At 38.9% G+C, this 21107-nt stretch overlaps 1 protein-coding gene across 1 annotated transcript in view; it reads left to right on the plus strand.

Moving 5' to 3' along the window:
* Nucleotides 1-21107, plus strand: part of epg5 (ectopic P-granules autophagy protein 5 homolog (C. elegans)) — a 127041-nt gene that overhangs the window by 15337 nt on the left and 90597 nt on the right. The window contains exons 9-14 of the mRNA XM_073064336.1: nucleotides 1078-1228; nucleotides 5453-5611; nucleotides 12783-12940; nucleotides 14031-14185; nucleotides 16235-16375; nucleotides 20691-20855. Coding sequence (XP_072920437.1) covers nucleotides 1078-1228; nucleotides 5453-5611; nucleotides 12783-12940; nucleotides 14031-14185; nucleotides 16235-16375; nucleotides 20691-20855 — 929 coding nt within the window. The remainder of the gene's footprint in view (nucleotides 1-1077; nucleotides 1229-5452; nucleotides 5612-12782; nucleotides 12941-14030; nucleotides 14186-16234; nucleotides 16376-20690; nucleotides 20856-21107) is intronic.

Below are 21107 nucleotides of genomic sequence, written 5' to 3' on the forward strand. Positions count from 1 at the left end.
TGATCAGTATGCCATTATTGTCTTGCTGCCTTACACAGTGTGAGCAAGCCAAAATCAATTAGTGATGTGTACCTAAGCTTCTCACAGGCAAAGTTCCCTCTGAGGTATTCTATAAAACTTGTACAAAACACAGAGTGATCTCTGTAAGAACTTGGATTGTTTTTTCTGAAGCAGTAGAGGCTGAGGGGTGACCTGACAGAATATATAAAATAATAAGAAACAGGATCAGAATTAGGCCATTTGGCCCATTGAGTCTGCTCTGCCATTTCATCATAGCTGATCCAATTTACTTCTCAACGCAAATGCCCTGCCTTTTCCTGTATCCCTTCATGCCCTGACTAATCAAGAATCTTATCAACCTCTGCCTTAAATATATCCAATGATTTGACCTCCACAGCCACCTATGGCAACCAGATTCCACAGATTCACCACTGTCTGGCTAAAGAAATTCCTCCTCATCTCTGTTCTAAAAGGATGCCCCTCTATTCTGAGGCTGTGTCCTCTGGTTTTAGACTAATCAATTTGCTGATAGGATAGTATGTTTTTTCACTGGGCGGTAAAATCTAATATCAAAAGGAATAGGTTCAATATGAGAGGAGCAAAGTTTGAAAGAAATTTGCAAACCAAGTTCTTTTTTTTTTACCCAATGTGGTAGGTGTCAGGAGCACACAGCGAGGGAGGTAGTGGAAATAGATGTGATAGCGAAGTTTAAGGGGCATTCAGTCAGGCAAATGAATGGGCAGGGAATGGAGGGATGAAGACTACACGCAGGTTGATGTAGTTAGTTTAATTTGGTGTCATGTTCAGTGCAATCATGATGGGCTGAAGGGTCTGTTCCTGGGCTGCACTATTATATGCTTGACATAGGTAACTTCTATGCATTCAGTTTAATATATTTTATTTAAAAACGTGAAACGTAATTCTATCTGTTTTAAACTATTATAAATTATTGTGCAATGAATTGAAATCTTGCTAGATGGCATGTAAAGTGAATGAAAAAGAAGTTAAGATTGAAATATTCGATCATAACATTCATTATAAAATATTGTATTTCATTAACTTTTATATGTTGACCAGGTGAATACAGTCCAGAGAAAAGCACATGTCATCAGATGATGAAAATCATTGGGTTTGCATCTTCATTGATAGACCTCCTAGCTTTGGGATTGGAAACCTTTAATAGAGCACGATATAGACAATTTGTGAAAAGGATTGGTCAAATGATCAGGTAAGATAAAAATTGTCTCAAATCAAAGATATTTTTGACACTGCAATTTTGCAATAAAAGTAATGTTATTTATTGTACTTCTATCACTAAACAGAGATTAGGAAGTGAAAACACAAAATCCTGGAAATATTGAGAAATCTGGCAACATATGAAGTCCGTAATGTGTTCTGATGAGAAAAAGATTACGAGTGTCTGGAAATTTTGTTTTGGTAGGTTTTAGGAGCAGAGAATTTGATGAAAAGTTTTAACAGGAAACACTCAGAGCTTAGTGTCCAAACATCAGAAAGGACAGTAAATAGTTATAGAACTGAGGAGAAATGAAGGAATGGAAGAATATAAAGACTAATACAGTTTTTAAATTTCAGGCATTTATTAACATTAAACCAATGTAGTTCTTGTTTCTTCCACTAATCAACAATACTTTAAGGCAGTAGAGATATTTGTAGTGCCACTTGCATGGTTTAATTCTCCATTTCCAGTTTTCTCACTCATCTTGGGGTCTATAACCTTAACCCAACGAGTGAAAACTGGGATGGTACCGGAACCAGTACCAGGTTCTGAGATGGTGTTTTTATTTGATTTTCCTTTTCTATTTCAAGAATATAATTAAATGAATAAAATTATTTTAGCCTGCTAATCAAACCCTCTCTTTCCAGAGACCAAACACAACTTCCCTCTTTACAATTTACACAAGTTTAATGCTTTATACAAACATTCCTCAAATTCCAAAATGCTGAAATTTTAAGAAGTGTTCAGTTGGGTTAAATTTTTTCAGTCTTGTATTTTACTATATTTTGGATTTAAGCAGAAATTTTATTTGCTCCTTATGGGAAATGACTTCAGTTTGTACATTCAGTGCTGGATCATAGACTGATTTTATTAGGTAAACATGTGACAGTTTTTCTACACTTGGACTGTTTTTTAAGTTAAAAGAGAATTTGAATTTAAGGGTTGGGATGAAACAGGAGAGCATAAGAAATAACAGCCTATTTAGAAATAGTACAGCCCTTTAAGGTGTTGCACAGTTAAGATCATGGCGGATCTATCTCACTGACATTTGCCTACACTATCCCAATAGCCCTCAATTCCTTTATTCAGAAATCTATTCATCTATGTTTTGAATAAGACCTCAATGATCTCGAGAACCTTTTCTGAATCTTAAACCTACATTGTCCATCTTTTAAAGCACAGCAGCGCTTCTGTTTCCTCAAATGGCTAAGGAAATTTGGTATACCTCCACTTGCCCCAGCCAATTTTTATAAATACAACATGGAAGATGTCCTATCCAGAGTCATCACAGCTTGTTATGTCGACTTGCTCAGCCCAAGACCACAAAAATCGCAGAGTGGTGGTCACGGTGTGGTCTATCACAAATACCAGCCACTCCCGCATAGACTCTGTATATACTTTTAACTGCCTCGGAAGAACAGCCAACATAATCAAAGATCCCCGTCAGCTCAGGCATCTGAGCAGAAGCTGCTCTTGAACCACTAGGGTCAAGAATAGCCTCAATCTCACTGTTAAACAGACATTTTGTATGATAAAGGTGAACTCTTAACTTCATAATCTACCTTGTCATGGACTTTGCACCTTAATGTCAACCTGGAGTGCACTTTTGCTGTAACTCTAACAATATATGCTGCATTTTGGTGTTTTCCCTCGTAGTACCTCGATGTACTTGAGTTTTAAATGATCTGTATGAATGGCATGCCACAGAAATATCACTATCTCAGTACATGTGACAATAATTAACAAATCCCGATTCCTTATTCGGAAACTGTGATCCCTGATTCTAAAATTTTCAGATAGAAGAAGCAGTCTACTTGCAACCTGTTATTCACAGTTAGGGACAATGTATCTTTGCTCACTTTAGTTGAGTCATTTTTCCTACTCTTTCTGATATGGCATTCATTAGACAAAAGACAAACCAATTCGTATCTATCCAGCCATAGGTCAAGGTGAAACTTGGTAAACTGGGAACCTAGTGAACCATTCTATTTGTTTGTTTCATTTTGGTGATTATGCTTTGAGCCATTTTTGCTGAGTTATCCAGAATACCTGATTGATTGTTTTCATCCTGTAATCCTTCATTTAAAACCAGAATGATACATGCCAATTTGTCGTTGGTAATCAAATGTTAATTGTTTATCTTTTTTTCACACAGACAAACTTTCCCTGTAAAGGGAGGGCCAGAAAATCAAGCAAAGTCAATTGGCTCTTTTTCATGTTTTTGTGAGAGTGATTTTATGTAATTCAGAAAGACTGAGATCACGCAGTATCATTTGTTTTGATGGAAAATTGTTAAATTTAGGATTAAGAATGTTTTCACAAATCTGGTTTTAATTTCCTATCAAATTTTGGGAATTAAGTTTATTGAACTCCGCTTTGTCTGCATATATCACAAATAAAACTAGCCTTTGACCTCCCTCAATGCATTCCATGACCCACCTTCCTCTCCTATGATTCCACTTCAGGCCTTTATGGCTCCCACCTGTCAACTTGCACCTTCTGTCTCTATTTCTACTCTCCCCTCCTCCATCTGCCTGTCATCTTACCTCACCTAGCCCAACCTATCTTGCTCTTGCTCCACCCCTTCCATCCACCTTTTTAGTTGGCTATCTTCCCTCTCTTTCAGTCTAGCTGAAGGGTCTTAACCCGAAATGTTGACTGTCCATTGCCTCCATAGATGCTGCCTGACCCCGAGTTCCTCCTGCATCATGTTTGTTGCATCTGAACTGAATATTGAAATCTGGGATAAACCTCCTCATGACAAGGTTAAGTGCTTGCATCAGGAGTCTTACAAGTGAACTTCAAAAATACCTTCTGAAAGTACATATATTGTGTAGTAACTTTGTCTACTCCACAAGAAACAATATTAAATTTACCAAAGCTTGGAAAAGCAATAGCGGAAGGGAAATATTACAAGGTTGGGGCTGTAAGAGAAACAAAAACTAACAGCTTGAGGGACTCGGGGGTTAGGCAGCATCTGTGGAGGGAAATGAGCAGTCAATGTTTTGGACTGAGGCACTTTGTCACAACTGAAAGACAGAGAGAAAATAGGCAGTATAAAAAGATGAGGGGAGGGGGAGCAGTAAGAACTGATAATTGATGGGTGGATCCAGGTGAGGATGGGTCATAGGACAAGAATCTCAAAGTAAATTTATTATCTGAGTGCAAACAGTATATGCACCATCTACAACCCTCAAATTCATTTTCTTGTGGGTGTACTTAGTAAATCCAGGAAACATAATAGAATCAATGTAAGATCACACATAAGAGGATGGATAGACAACCAATGTGCAAAAGGCAACAAGCTATGCAAGTACAAAGGAAAACAGAAAAGTAATAATAATAAATAAGCGATAAATCTCAAGAAGCTGAGATGAAGAGCCCTTGAAAGTGAGTCCATAGGCAGTGGGAACATTTCAGTGATGGGGCGAGTGAAGTTATCCCCACTGGTTCAAGAGCCTGATGGTTAAGGGGTAATAACGATTCCTGAACCTGGTAGTGTGGGCCCTGAGGCTCCTTTATAACTTCCAGGTATTGGGGGTCCTTGATGATGGATGTTGCTTTCCTGTAACAGCATTCCATGTGCCCAATGGTGGGGAGGGCTACCCTGATGGACTAGGCCGTATCCACTACTTTTTGTAGCTTTTTCTTTCAAAGTGTTTCCATACCAGGTCGTGATGCAATCAGTCATTATACTCTCTACCACACATCTGTAGATGTTAGTCGAAGTTTTAGATGTCATGCCAAATCTTCGCAAACTTCTAAGGAAGTATACGCTGCCATGCTTTCTTCATAATTGAATTTGCATGCTGGACCCAGGACAGTTCCTCTGAAATGATAAGACCGAGGAATTTAAAGTTTCCTCTCCACCTCTGATCCTCAGTTAAGTACTGACTCATTGTCCTCCAGTTTCCTCCCCCTGAAGTCAATAATCGGCTCTTTGGTCTCACTAACTTTGAGTGAGGAGTTGTGGTGGGGCACCACACAGCCAGATTTTCAAACTCCTTCCTATATGCTGATACAGTATGTCACCAGGCAACAAAAGTGGTATCATCAGCAGACTTAAATAAGGGGATCAAAGCAATCTGGTCTGCTAATGTTCCTAGATTCCTCATTGATTTCAGATTCTAACAATTAGATTGTTTTAATGTTTCTTTTTTAGTTAATCCTTTTCTCATTTTTATGGACATATTCTATTTTCAACTTAATCACTAGGAGAACAATTTGTTACGTAAGTAACCACTGGGCTCAGTTTGCAGCTTTCCACAAAAAACATGGAATAAAGATGGACCAATTTTACTCTCTTGAAAAGCTGCAAGTGGAATTTGATGAGCTTTTTCTTCGGGCAGTGTTATACGTACTGAAAGCAAAAAGGTATGTTTGTGTTAAAATAGATGTGTTGATGAGCGTTTATAGGTTTTGTATTATTAATTACTATTGCCTATTTTTAAATATTCTTGGGTTCTCTACTTGCAGAAAAGATACATTGCTTGAGCCTTAATGCATGTATATCCACATTATGATTCAGGAATCAGTTCTTCAGAAAGAGGAAAAGTATTGAAACCTATTATTGAGGATCCATTTTACAACAGTTGACAGTGTTTGGCAAGTTACATTTTTTGAATGCCCAACACCAAACTCTTGAAACAGGCACTCTTCTGAGCTCCATGGAAGAAAATAAAAAAGCTGTAAAAACTCAAACTGAAATAAAAATGGAAAATGCTGGAACACTTATTAGGTTAAGCAGGATATATAAGCTGTTACTATTTCAAGTCCATAAGGCCCTAGTAGACCATAAATATTAATTGTTTCTTTCTGTGGAAAGGAGCAGTTAACCTTTCTGGTCCACTGGAACCTCAGGGTCTCAGATCTGAAATGATACCTGCTGATAGCGCTGCTCTGCCAAGACTTTTCTAGTAATATGAAGAGATTACCAGATAAACAAAGAAAAGGGTTCAAAGATATCCTTAAAGCCCACTTGAAGAACTGCAACATTTCCCACAAACTAAGATTCACTGCCCATCTCAAAGTAGAGGTGAACATTCAGAATGGTATTGAGGATTTCAAAGTGATGCATTGAGAGCAAATAGAGACTCCATGGAAGAGGCAGAACTGATGCATGATAGGTGGATCCAGGTGTGGAGGAATATGCCACTCCATAAGCACCCAGCCATTAGCCCAGCTGGCCACCACCTAACCAATTGTTCTACAGTTCTCATGTTTGTCATTAGTCACTTCGGAAACACTATGAACTGGCCTGTTAAATATTCCTACAAGCATACACCTCATTGTAGGACAAAGAGATCTGGGAATACAGATCCATACTACTTTGAAAATGGCACCACAGGTAGATAGGGTCATGAAGAGAGCTTTTGGCAGAGGAGTTTCATGAATCAGGACATTAAATACAGGTGCTGGAATGTTACGCTGAAGTTGTATACATTGATGGGACCAAATTAGGACGATTGTGTGCAATCTGGTCACCTACCTATAGGATGCATCTCAATAAGTTTGAAAGAATACAGAGAAAATTTACACGGATGTTGCCGGGACTTGACATGAGTTACAAGGAAAGTTTGAATGAGGGGAGATCTTATGGAGCTGTGATAAAAATTGAGGCATATAGATAGGGTAAATGCATGCAGGCTTTTATCCCTCATGTTGGTTGAGACTAGAATTTGAAGTCATAGGTTAAGAATGAAAGCTGAAATCTTTAGGCCAGAAGATGTAGGAGCACAATTAGGTGATTGGGCCCAACGTGTCTGCTCTGCCATGGCTGGTCCAATTTTCCTCTCAGCCTGTTGTGGAAAAAAATCTCAGGAGCAGCAGAGAGAATAGATCAGACCGACGCAGAGAATTGTTTCAGACTAAAGGGTTTTATGACATGATATCATGGAGAGCCCAGACTCCAACAGCGGAGTTCTGAGACTACTCAACAATGGATTACACTCTTACTTATACCCCAGGTGTATGTGACAAGAAGCACTTAAATCTGAAAAAGGAGGGAACTTCAACTACCACTCATTAGAATAGCGAAGTTGCATTATATGTCCTTAAGTGGTTATACATTTTCTTAAGTGTTCGTTCCCAAGACAGTATATCAGGCTTTCCCAAGCGCAGACGTGATGATTCTTAGAACAGTGAAGTACAGACATAGTTATTTTCCCATCCCATCTACAAAGCACATTTCAGTCACACGGTGTACATTAGTCACAGATAAGTGACTTAAGTAAAGGCAAATAAATACTGGCTATCCTCGTGCAAAGGTATGGAGAAAAATGCTGAGCACCGATCGACTACAGTAAAGGTACTAGCTCCCGCAGGTATAGAAGTAAGCATAATGTTGGTGTCTGGCACCAGCGGAGCAATAGGGATGACTATCTTACTAATGGCTCTTAGGTCCTGCACAAAGCGCCACTCATTTCTCCGGCCCGGTTTTGGGATAAGTAATATAGGGGTGTTACACAGGCTTTGTGTCTTCACCAGCACCCCTTGCTGCAATGAGTCAGTTACTGGAGCAATACCTTCTGCTTCAGTAGCCATACGGTACTGTTTAATACAGGGCAGTGGCACATTCTTTTTTTAGAGTAACTTTATGCGCCGGAGCTGTTTGGGCCTTTCCCACATGATTTTTATGTTGAGCCCATAGGTTCCCTGCACCCGCTCTAGGGGGAAGCAGAGGGTCTTCTGCAGGCGGTTGTTGCTTTTCAAAGGATGTTTCCCAGCTCTTGGACTTTAACATATTTCTCCCCTCCTTTTCATTAAAGAATTCTATTCGAGCTTCTTGTCCCAGTACCGGCAGAGTTACAGTATAGACAGTCTTGGTTTCTTCAGCCAATCGTTATATCATCATCCTGATATCTTTAGACTTTGCTGGTGGTTTAATGGCCACTGTCAAATGAGGCATTGAGGAGTCCCCTAGTCGGAATCCTTTTTTTCTGATCTTCCACTAAGTCTACCAGGAACCCCTAATCCCTTGGGACCAAAATACACGTGCAGTGTTGCCTTCAGCGTTACCGTTTAAATAAGGATGTACAGCCTGATCATAGTGCAGGTCAGTTTGTAAAGTGCTGCTTCTTTTCTCGGCTGTTGTTAATCAAGTATTGCAGATTTTGTTTGTAGAGGTTGGTTCGTCCTATTAATGTGTCATACAGTCTCTGAACCTGCCAAACACGGAGATTGCTATCTAGCTACCAACAGTATAGTATGGGTTCTGAACTGTCCTTTTCTCGCCCATTCACTAATTTTAGCATTTGAGGCATCCTAATTTGAGGAAGCTCCATGTATATATCTTCAGCTGTACAGTGCAGTGTTGCCCCTGATTTACAAAGGGTGTGCAGAGCCAGCAGGGGAAGCAGGGCTGTTTTAGTTATAATGAAGGTGTCTGTTAAAAGCTTATCCTCTATTCTGTTTTTCTCTTTTTTTTGCCTTTTCAGGCATTTTTTTTAATTATCTCTAGAACTGCTAACACTTCCTTCAGCTCCCTCAGCTTCAGTTCCTCTTTCCTAAGACCCTTCATTACAGTGATGTCTGCTCCTCTGGGGGCATCAGATGCCTGAACTCCAGCATGGGGGGTTGTAAGGAGTGGGTGCGGGTCATCCCAAGGCAGTCGATGTCATTATTAAATCGTCTATTTCACTATCAGGTGCCAATGGGGCACTGGCCGGTACGGGGAGTTGTGGATAAAGTCCCGTGGCAGCTTTTGTTTCAACCCCAGCCTTCTCTGTTTCAGGCTGCTTAATATCCTTTTTCTTTGGAGATTGGTGTCTTTTAGCCACCTACTTACATCGTTTAAAACATCTTTACAGGTGATCAGCATCCCAATTTAGGTCACCGTCCCCATTTCGGGTGGTGTCCTCCCAGAACTGGATTAGTCTCAAATTAAAACTTCCCCCATATGGCCAATCCCCATGAAAATCACTACTGAATGTTACCGCATAAGGATCATTTCCGGTCTCTGACTACCATATCCGCTGGGGATCCAGGCGGGACTAAGGGGTCTCCTATTTGCTGGTGGTGATGTTTTATCTTTTTAATCTTTTTTTTTGCAGTCCTTTTCCTACCTGCAGTTGAGTGTAAAGCCATCGTCTTACCTCTGGAACTCTTCAGTGTATTAGCAGGATCAGCGCTAGCTGATCAACTGCTCACACTTCCTGCTTTTCCTGTTTAGGATTTCAATTTCAGTTAAGACAGCACGAAGTTTCTTTATTCACACAATATACACAATGAGCACTCACTGGTGTATTTCCTCTGTCTTTCCACAAGTCTCTGAGTTCAGTCATGGAATAAATCGGTAGCTACCTTGGTACTCCCACGAGCATCCCCTGCCATCCCCCTTTCAGCTAGGAGACAGGCCACCAGTCTCTGCCTTTGAACTAGGAGACCAATTCTCCTTCCCAGCTTGGAAGGCACCTTTCTGTCTTGCTTCTCCTTTTCTGCCTAGGATTCTTTTTTAGATCCTGCTCTTCTAGCCTCCCCCTTTCAGCTAGGAGATTAGATTGAGGATCCCATCCTTCATCGCCAAACTGTTGTGGAAAAAGAAACTCAGGAGCAGCAGACAGAATAGATCAGGTCAACTCAGAGAATTGTTTCAGACTAAAGGGTTTTATTTCATGATATCATGGAGAGCCCAGGCTCCGAAAGCGGAGCTCCATAGCTCTGCTCAACAACGGATTACACTCTTATTACACTCAACGGATTACCCAGGCGTACTTGACAAGAAGCACTTAAATCTGAAAAAAGAGGGAACTTCAACTACCACTCGTTAGAATAGCGAAGTTGCACTATATGTCCTTGAGCAGTTATACATTTTCTTAAGCATTAGTTCCCAGGGCAGTATATCAGGCTTTCCCAAGCACAGACATGTGATGATTCTTAGAACAGTGAAGCACAGACATAGTTATTTTCCCATCCCATCTACAAAGCACATTTCAGTCATACAGTGTACATTAGTCACAGATAAGTGACTTTGAATTCACATACTAGAATGTCATTAACTACTTAATGTTCGTCACAGTGTCTTACTATTTTTCTTCCACACAGCCCCAATCTTCTACTGTCTCCCCACAACCCTTCATGCCCTGGCCAATGAAGAATCTGTCAACCTCTGCCTCAAATAAAGACTTGGCAGCTGCCTGTGGCAAAGAAATCCACAGAATCACAACTCCCTGGCTAAAGAAATCCCTCCTCATCTCCATTCTAAAATAATGCCCCTTTATTCTGAGGCTGTCCTCTGGTGTTAGACACTCCATCATAGAAAACATCCTCTCCACATCTACTCTGTCGAGGCCTTTCACAATTCAATAGGTTTCAATGAGATCACCACTCATTCTTCTGAATTCTAGTGAATACAGGCTCAGAGCCATCAAACACTCTTATGACAAGCCATTCAATCCTGGAACCATTTTCATGAATCTCCTTTGAACCCTCTCCAATTCTTGTTACTACTTCAGAGAATTCCAGCAGATTTGACAGGCAAGATTTTCCCTTGAGGAAACCATACTGACTATGGCCTATTTTATCATGGCATCCAAGTACCCTGAAACCATATCCTTAACAATCGACTCCACCATCTTCCCAACCACTGAGCCTGTAATTTCCTTTCTTCTGCCTCTCTCCTTTCTTGAAGAGTGGAGTGACATTTTAAAGTTTCCAGTCTTCCAGAACCATTCCAGAATCTAGTGATTCTTGAAGGATCATTACTGATACCTCCACAATCTCTTCAGCCACCTTTTTTAGAACCCTGGGGTGTACACCATCTGGTCCAGATGACTTATCTACCTTCAGACCATTTAGTTTCCTAAGAACCTTCTTCATAGTAATGGTAACCTTATACAGTTCATGACCCCTGACACCTGGAACCTTCACCTGTCATGGTTTCTTGTGCCCCACAAACGACCAGGAGACACAGAAGATTCTTCAAGAAGTGTTAAACTTTAATTTGCAAATCAAAGCTGAGACAGTCAGTGAGCTAGTCGCTGATTGCCCACCGATCCTTGTACATAGCATTTTTTACAGCAATCTCCTGGTTTAGTTGAATTAGCATATCCAATTGGTCTACAGTTGCGTATCACCAGTACATCAGCTCCCGACTTCCCACTATTGTTTCTACCCATTAACTTAATCATGTTCTAATTTACTTTTTGGGCCACATGTTACCTCATCCCTGGCCATAGTTATCGCTTAGCTAGCCTCTCATTAACACACCATTATCTTCTTATTTGGCTACATTCTTAAGTTACTGATGTGTTCAATAGTACAGAGTCAATGCAGAGATTTCATTCTGGCTGATAAGTTGGATACATAGTAAGTATAAGTTAGCTACATTCTCAAGGCATTGATGTGTTCAATAGTACAGAGACAATACAGAGATTACATTCTCCTACTAAATTGGATACATACATAGCAAATACAAAGCTGACTACATAGTTTTGGTTACACAGCTAACAATGCAACTTTATACTCCAATACACCATACTGCTTGTGTCTAAAACAGTGATGACTGATGCAAAATACTTATTCAGTTAATCTGCCATTTCCTTGTCCCCCATTACTACCTCTCCAGCATCATTTTCCAGCAGTCTGATATGCATTCTCACCTCTCTTTACACTTTATGTATCTGAAGAAACTTTTGGCATCCTCTTTAATATTATTGGCTATCTTACTTTTGTATTCCGTCTTTAACTTATTCACTTTTTTAAATTGCCTCTGTTAGTTTTAAAAGCTTCCCAATCTAACTTCCCACTAATTTTTGCTCTATTTTATGCCCTCTCTTTGGCTTGTAAGGGGAATCTGAGGAGGAAATTTTTCGTTCAGAGGGTGGTGTGCATGTGAAATAAGCTGCCAGTGGAAGTGGCAAATACAGATTCAGTTGTAATACTTGGATAGGTGCGTGGATGGGAGGGGTATGGTGGGCTATGGTCCAGGCGGAGGTAGATGGGACTAGACAAACCAAGTCAGCATGGACTAGATGACCTGAGGTGCCTGTTTCCATGTCATAATGCTCTGTATGTGATCTCACATTTGCTCCCACGTACTCAGGCATGCCACTTAACCACTTTTTATATTGTAGTCAATGATAAAGAAACGACATGCATCCAAAGCCCTAAAATTTGACCATCAGGTAACACTAATCACATAGAAATTCCCATGTGCCCATTAAGATGGGGTGTACGAATGGCACAGCCAAGCCCCAGTTGGTATTTGGAGGATGGGATTACTAACAATTGGGCCAGAGGGGCAGATGGTCAGATGACGCTTTGGGGGTTGGTACATGATAAATTGGTCTTTGGCAGGGATGCTGAAAATAATGAGCCTCGATAGGGAGTTAGACCAATCTTCTTTAGTATATCGATTAGGTCCATATTACACCAGAATGCTGTAAGTTAGAGAATGGATTTTTTTAAAATCTATGCACTTTGGTAATTGTTGAACATGATTTGATAGCGGAACATGTCAAATGTTGAGCTGATTTTTTTTAAATCAGGATTTTTGTTATATGTCTCATTTCTTTTAAGTTAGAAAAAAAATTGTCCTTTGAAACAGGTTGGGAATTTGGCTTTTCATGTCTGAGATGCCATTTGAAACCCTATCAAACAAGATGATATGGAAACTCTTCTATATCCTGCATTGTGCAGAATGTGAGGATATTGATGGATTATGCGCTGGGCTACATTCTGATGAATGCAAGATCAAGCTTAAAGGTACTGCAGAGACATTGTCACCTCTGCATTTGCAAACAACTTTTCTAAGCAGTATATATATATATATATATATGAAAATTGTTTTTTACAGGGTTAAATTTTAGTCAGTTTAGTAAGTAAGGAAAAAGATTCATTGTTCCTTGCATATTTACATTTCTTTCCATCAATATAATGTTTTCTCTTCCAATTATCAATACCTCTGTATATAAAAAGCTATTTTTAGAAACCAGTAAATTTTTGATGCTACGTTCATATGTGTGCGATTTAGATAAGCAAATGGATATAAATTAAAGGGTTATGACTTTAGTCTTGGAATCTCAGGGTAAATAGGTTTTTTTGAATAACAATATTTCTATCCTTTTGTTTTAACTTACATACTTCACAATACCATTATTTAGTATACTGATGAATGTATTGAACAGACAACAGAAGGTTAGAAAGATGGAATACTGTTTGTGTCTGTTAGTCTAATTTAGTATCTCTTTGCATGCAGCATTTAAAAAAAAAATCCAGTTAAATGGCTTCATCTTTCTGATTTATCAATCATCAGTGTTGTTATTATTTGAGTCAGCCTCACACAGTTAAAGTATTCTGTTCAGTTCTGGTCACCTCATTTTAGGAAGGATGTGGAAGCTTTAGATATGGTGCAGATATGATGTATTGGGATGCTGCCTGGATTAAAAGACATATTTTATGAGGAAAGTTTGAGCGAACTAGGGCTTTTCTCTTGATAGAGTTGTGAAAGATTTTGAGAGACAAAAGCAGTAGACAGCCAGCATAATTTTTCCCAGAGTGACAATGGCCAATACTAATAAAGGTGAGTACACGAGGAAAGTTTAAGGGAGATGCCAGAGGTAGATTTTTATTTTGTTCAGCAAATGATGGGTTCTTAATACACAGTTTCGATGGTGGTAGTGGCTAAGCTTTGCTGTTCTATGTTCATGATTATTAATACTAGACTAGCAGTTTGGAAGTTTGAGTTTAAATTATACTTGTTTTGAAATTAAATTTAATACATTTAGTCATTTGTAATCCTTAGTACCTGAAAAGTAGATCATTATTACATTTTTGTGTTTCTATTTTAAAACAGACCCAGAACATAAACAAATGTTTGAACAGTGCTTGTCCAACATTACTAGCTCCGACGGAATATGTCTTCTCACTACATTTGCACATATGACCCAATCAAAACGAGAAAATGTGGATCAAGAGTTTGTGAAGATAGTTGCTTTAGAAATATACGAGGTCTGTTAGTTGTCTAAAAATTGGAACTTATCTTAGAATCATTACTATTTATTTTGAAATTCAATGGGACAATAATAGCATATTTTGTAAAAAAAAACAGTACTATTACTAAATAGTTTAACTGTAAAAACATATTTAAAATAAATAATGGAACTTTATAATGTTTATAATTACTTGGGGGTATAATCAGAAAGATGATGTTGCTGATGTATTGATATTTGTGAACCCAAATTGCTGCATATCAGATGTATTGCCTTTGAGATAATGAATCAGGAATACTGGAATAGATTTTCCACACTCATTAGGTGTGGTAAACTATTAACAGACAGTGGCTGACTGCATAAGGAAGCTTTGATAAATTTAAAGGCCTTACTTTCCCCGATATTACAGTAGACAAATGTGTCACATTTTAAAAAATTTATGTCAAACATATTTATCTTATAACCTAATTTCAGAAAAGTGTTCAGGAGAGCATCATTCTCTGGTATGTTGTCAGATCAACTAGAAAGGAGGAATTGCTGAATTGGCTACTGGGGAAAGAAGTGAATCAGATGTCAGAAGGAGAATGCGTGGGCAAATATCAATCATAGCTACTGCGGCAGTGGGTGACTTTTGAGGAGAAAATGTTTCAGGTGTAGATGAGTACAATCCCACAAGAAAAAAATGCTAGAAAACCAAAGCCAGGGTGATGAGGGAAATGTGGTGAAATAAAGGAAGAATTCTTGAAGTGAGAGTAGAGCTAAGCACAGTATGTTGAGAGGGAAATTGAAGAATTAAGGCCAGTGAAGACATAGAATAAAAGACAGGTAACATAAAAGGGAACCTGAAAAATCATTTTATAGTATTTAAATAATAAAAGGCAGAATGGGACCTATTGAAAAGTGATCTAAAGGTTTAAATGTGTGATGCTATATAACAATTTATTCACAGATTTTAAAAAAAAAAGTAATTCTGAAGTGCCTGATCCAGATTTGAATACTGGTTAGACGCACAGCTCAACAGAATAAGACTGTGGTTGTGAACAATCTGGTCATCTTGTGTCAGTAATTTCAAGCAGTTTGGGATTTATGCTCTAAGGCAAAGAAAATGGTATTGTTTTCTTTGCAGTTTAACTGATAGAATTTCTGATTTATTCGTGATTCTCAGATTATGAGCTGGGCCAAACAATGTGTTGTGATGGATGGTGGTGCGGAGGAGGAGGAGATCAGAAATACCTCATTTCTGGATGTTTCCAAGTGCTGCACCAAGATGAACAGAGACCAAGGAGAAATACCGGGGGTGGGGGGGGGGGGGGGAAGAAAAATAGAATAGGTCTGAGAAGAGAAGCTTTTGTGGGATATACTCAGTATAGTGGATTCAGTTATTTTGTACACATTGGGACAAGTACACTTTGGTCCAATTAAGTAGCAGCCCCCCCCCCCCCCCCCAATTAGCCATAGTTTCATGGGAATAGTTTAAAAAGATATTAAAAAAAAGGCAAACTACCATTTAACTGATTAACAAGTTATGTATTTAAATGAAATACAGAAAAAAATTTGAACACTGCCAATATAATTACAGAACTATAAAACTGTATTAGTTCCTAATAATTATTAACAAAATTTTACCACTGTATACTGCTGTGCTCTTGATTGAACATAAATTAACATAGTTAGCGCAGGCATCTGTGGTAATTTTTTTTGGCTACTGTCAAATCTTCTCGTGACAAGAATCTTGACAAGGGTCTGAAATTAGTCAGTTTTTAAAAATATTATCAAAAATCACTGATTTTTGAATTGGTGTTCGTCAGCCCAAACATAACACAAATGTATGCAATTGACGCTATTGAAAACTGTTCACTCTGAACACGGTGTGGTGTCTAACAGCATGCGACTGACACTAGAATCTGTTCAACATTATCCTGTCCCAATCAATATTGTCCCAAATAAACGTATGGAAGCAAACTACTTTCTCGAATAATTTTTGTTCTTTAAGTGTTGTCCCAAAAAATGACTGACCTGATTAACTAATGGCCCAATTGACCACAATCCACTTTTTTTTAATATACAGGTAGCCTATGTAAGTCCTTCCACCAGAGAGTCATTTTCCAAGGTTGGCCGTGAACTTCTGGCCACAATTTCAACAGCTCATCCTCATATAATCTCAATACTTTTGGATCGTGTCCGAGGAAGCATTGATAAAGTTGGCATGGTATGTTCTGATTTAACTTTTAAATAAAATGCCCAAGTACATAAAGTACCAGATCTATTTCCGAATCAGCTTTTTTATGAAGTAAGTTATGAAATTTGTTGTTTGGCATAGAAATTTCTATAATGTACAAATTGAATTGTACAGAAGAAAAGGAATAACAAGGTTGTGTTTAGGTATTCATGGACCATTTAAAAATCTGATCACAGAGGTGAAGATGATGTTCCTAAGTCATTAGGATGGGCATGCAAACCTCCTGTGCATTTTCCTAGATGGTAGTCACTGTAAAAGGGCATGTTCCCCATGGTAAAGGTTCTTGGTGATGAATGCAGTCTTCTTGAGGCACTGCTTCTTGAAAATGTCCTTGATGGTAGGAGGGTTGTGTCCATAATAGAGCTGGCTGCCTCTCTTGTGATCCTGAGCATTGAGGTACTTCCATACCAGGTTGTGATGCAACCAGTCAGAATGTTCACTTCCACACATTTATAGAGATTTCCAAGTCTTTGGTGACATTACATTATCTCTTCTAAGTCCTAATGAAGTATAGCTGCTGGCCTGTCTTTACACCTGCTTATGTTTTCCCACTGACTCCTCCACAAAGACTGGTGTGTTCTCCCGACTTCCCCTTTCTTAAGACCACTGTCAGTTTCTTGGTCTTGCTGACATTGAGTGTGAGGTTGTTGTGACACCACTCAACCAGATCTTTCTTGCTCCTCATCGCTTTTGGAAATTTTACCAATAACAGTGGATTTATGAATGGTGTTTCGGCAGTGCTAAGTGACACAGTCATGAATGTAGAGAGAGCAGTGGGCTAACCATGGATATTTAATGTGCACCTGTATTAATTGTCAGTGTGGGAAAGATGTTATTACTGAACTGCACTGACCGTAGCCGAGGCTCCAATTGCGGAGGCAGGTTCAGAGTCCCAGGTTTAGAAGCTTGGCAGCTGCCTGGTGTATGCTTTGGTGTTGTCCAGGTGTTCTGAAGTAGAGTAGAGAGCCAGTGAGATTGCACCTGCTCGAAGGCCTGTTGTGGTGGTAGACAAGTTTCAGCAGGTCTGGGCTCAGGCAGTAGTTAATTCTAGCCATGACTAACCTCTCAAAGCACTTCATTGCAGTAGATATGAGCACTGCTGGGCAATGGTCGTTGAAGCAGCTCGCCCTGCTGTTCTTGGGCCCTGGTTTGCTTGCTGCCCTTTTGAGGTGGATGGGAACATCAGATTGCAGCAGTGAGAGATTGAAGTTATTGAGTAGTTGAAAAAACATGAAGGGGCCAAATGGGAGGGAAAAGTTAGATTGACTTTAGAGTAGATTAAAAGTTTGACACAACATCTAGGCTAAGGAGCCTGTATTGTGCTTTACTGTTCTATGTCCTTGAATGCTCCAGCCAGTTAGTCGATACTAGTTGTCAGTACCTGGCCAGGTACACCGTCAGGACCTGACACCTTGTGAGGGTTTACCTTTTCAAGGATGGTCTGATCTTGCCCTCCAAAATGGAGTTCATAAGGTGACTGGATGCATAGTGTTATTCGGTGTTAAAGGATGGATGAAAGATGTTGAGCTCATCAGGGATTGAAACATCACTGCCATTTATGAAGTTAGATTTTACCTTGGAGAAAAGGTGAAACCCTGCCACAATTGTGCATCTGATTGTTTATCTAACGTCATACAGATTGCCTTTTGCTCTCAGAAGGTCATACCTGGATTTCTTGCAGGAATCTGGATTGCTGGTCTTGGTTGCCACAGATCTGGCTCTGAACAGACTGCAGATCTCCTGTTCACACAGGGCTTTTGATTTGATGTTTGGTTGGTGGAACTTAATTTACTGCTGTTTGACAGAATGGATTAATACGAATTAGAATTTCTTTTCAAGATAAAGAACTCTTAATTTCATTTCTTCATATGGAGTGAGAGGTCATATTGATACACCACCTTTAAGCTACTAAAACGTACTAAAAGGGGTTCATAGGAATGTTATCAAACAAAATTTGATTCTCATTCATTTAAGAAGATTTTAGGCTGTTAAATAAAAATTTGGTGAAAAGCCCACGTTTCTACGCACATCATAAAAGAGGAGAAAGGTGTGGATTCAGAGAAATTTAATCATGTCTGGATCTTGGGGCCATGATGTTGAACAGATACCCATTATTAATACATCAATTAAAACTCCATATGTAAGAAGCCAAAATAGGAAGCGATCGGAGAACATTGTCGGAAGGTACCAACAATGGGAGGGAGAAAATAATGATCAGTATTTTATAATCAATGTATTGCTCAGAGGAATCCAGTGTGGAACACTGGGCAGAGGGGTGATGGGTAAATATGACAATGAAAATTATTCTATTAGAAGCAAAGATTTTGAATAACCTCAAATTTTAACCTGGTAGAAGATGTGAGGGGGGTGGTGGTGGGAGGCTGGCATTGTAATTATCAGCTCCAACAGTAATAATCATTAAAGAATGTTTCAGCAACAGATGAGCTATTTAAAGCCTTGGAGTAGATTCAAATAGATATTGATAGATAAAGTATATTTTTAAAAATGAACTGGAAGTATGTTGAAGTAAGATGAGTAATATAACATTTAGAACTTGTTCATTTCTGAAAGCATTAAGCATTTCATTATGAGAAACTTCTCCTTTGCTCACACTTGACGTAGTCACATGAGGTGACTAAGCAATCTGATTGTAATTGCTGGTTGCATGATTCACAGTTGAAGAACTCATAATGCGCAAGAGTCTGAAATGGGAAGTCAAGGGGTGGGGGAAATAAAGCAAAAGGATGCAGTTTTTATTTTGTTTCTCATTTGCCTTGGTATCATGAGGAAAACAAAGCCTCTGTAAAGGGAAACGAGAGAGCTAAAAATGTGCAACATCCTCTTCAGCAACTGCACGTGAAAAGGCACACAAATATGCATTTATGGTCCTTTTGCTTTATAAATAAATGAGTACTCTAGCATGAAAAGTTCTACCTCATGAATAAATTTTACTTCCAATTCGGAGTATTGTGTGCAGTTTCGTTCACCTACCTACAGGAAAGATGTAAATAAGGTTAAAAGGGTGCCAATAAAATTTACAAAGATGTTGCCAGGTCTGGAGGACCTGAGTTATAAGGAAAGATTGAATAGGTTAGGGCTGTATTCGATGTAGAAGATTGAGAAGAGAAGTTGATAGAGGTATACAAAATTATGAGGAGTATAGATAGAATAAATGCAAGCAAGCTTTTTCTGCTGAGGCTTGGTGAGACTGCAGTCAGAGGTCATGGGTTAAGGGTGAAAGATGAGAAGTTTAAGGAGAACATGAGAGGGAATTTCCTCTCTCAGAAGGTCATGAGAGTGTGGAGTGAGCTGCCAGCACAAATGGTGCATGCGAGCTCAATTTCAATGTTTAAAGGAAGTTTGGATCGGTATGTGAATGGTAGGGATATGGAGGGCAAAGGTCTTGGTGCAGGTTCATAGGAGTAGGCAGTTTAAATGGTTTTGCCATAGACTAGATGGGCTGAAGGGACTGTTTTTGTGCTGTACTTCTATGACTCTAATTCTAATATATATGTACAACAGATTATTACTAAAAAATATTGATAAAATAGTTCCAGAACACATTCAATAGTTTGCCTAAACAAAGTAGCAGCTGGTGATTTCTGTTGTCAAGCATGTACTTCAGATGATATTGGTTTCACTTTTGTCAAACAAGTTGTGCTGTCATTTCATTTCAAAGTTTCTGCGGCTGTAATGACTTAAATAATACTGCCCTTTTACTTGCGTTTAGCTTTTGAATTTATCATTTATGACTTGTCTATAAGATATTTACTGTCAATGTCACTTATAGACTTGAGTAATGAATGATAAATTCAGAAATAAAATGTAAGTAAAAGGGCAGTACAATATTGCCACTTTTAAGAGTTTGCAAAATCACAATCAGTTTCACAAGATAATCATTAAAAGGAGGTTGTTATGGAATAGAAGCACTGTCTCCTCTCAGCTACGTGAGAACACAACCACGCAGTAGCCTTTGTAATCGCACAACTGGAATATTTTTAATATAATGTACTGCATAGTTTTGCAGGCTGTGTAAAAATTTCCAGCTCAGAGCAATGGTTATAGTCGGTGCAGCTGTTCACAAAAAACATAAAGGGAACATTGAATAGAAGTGTATCATATATTTTATGATGTCTTTATGCAATATTGGTGTAATTCACAGAGAGCTGGGATATAAATTACTGATTTCTGCATCCAATCATCATATTGGAGAAAGTAATGTGCATGTTAAAATTGTAGTATTCCTTTGGCCGATGAGAATGTAATGGACTTCTTATTGCTGCAGGTTTCTTTGTATCTCTTTAAAGAACTTCCACTGCACCTGTGGAAGATAACTTCAGTTGAAATGGGTGTAATTCATGACTGGCTTCTGAAGTACAATTTATCTGCTGTCGAGAACAAGCTGGCTTGCATCATACTTGAAGGACTGAACTGGGGTGTTGATGAGCAGGTATGTTAAACTGAGTGGGAGGCAGAAAGCTGCATTTTGTTAACAGCTTGGCAAAGCTTTGTCATAGATTCTTCTGATATTTTAACTGACTAGGATTGTGCATTTTTCATAATGATAGTAGGTTGAGTTTTATTTAAACTGATCTATACTTCTTAAAACCACAAAGAATTATTGCTACATTTGAACACAGGCAGAAGTCACTGAGTTAATTTGTTGATTGGCATACAGGAGTGAGATATGCCAACTAGTGAA

The sequence above is a fragment of the Hemitrygon akajei genome, chromosome 13, assembly GCF_048418815.1.
Source record: "Hemitrygon akajei chromosome 13, sHemAka1.3, whole genome shotgun sequence".
NCBI lineage: Eukaryota > Metazoa > Chordata > Chondrichthyes > Myliobatiformes > Dasyatidae > Hemitrygon > Hemitrygon akajei.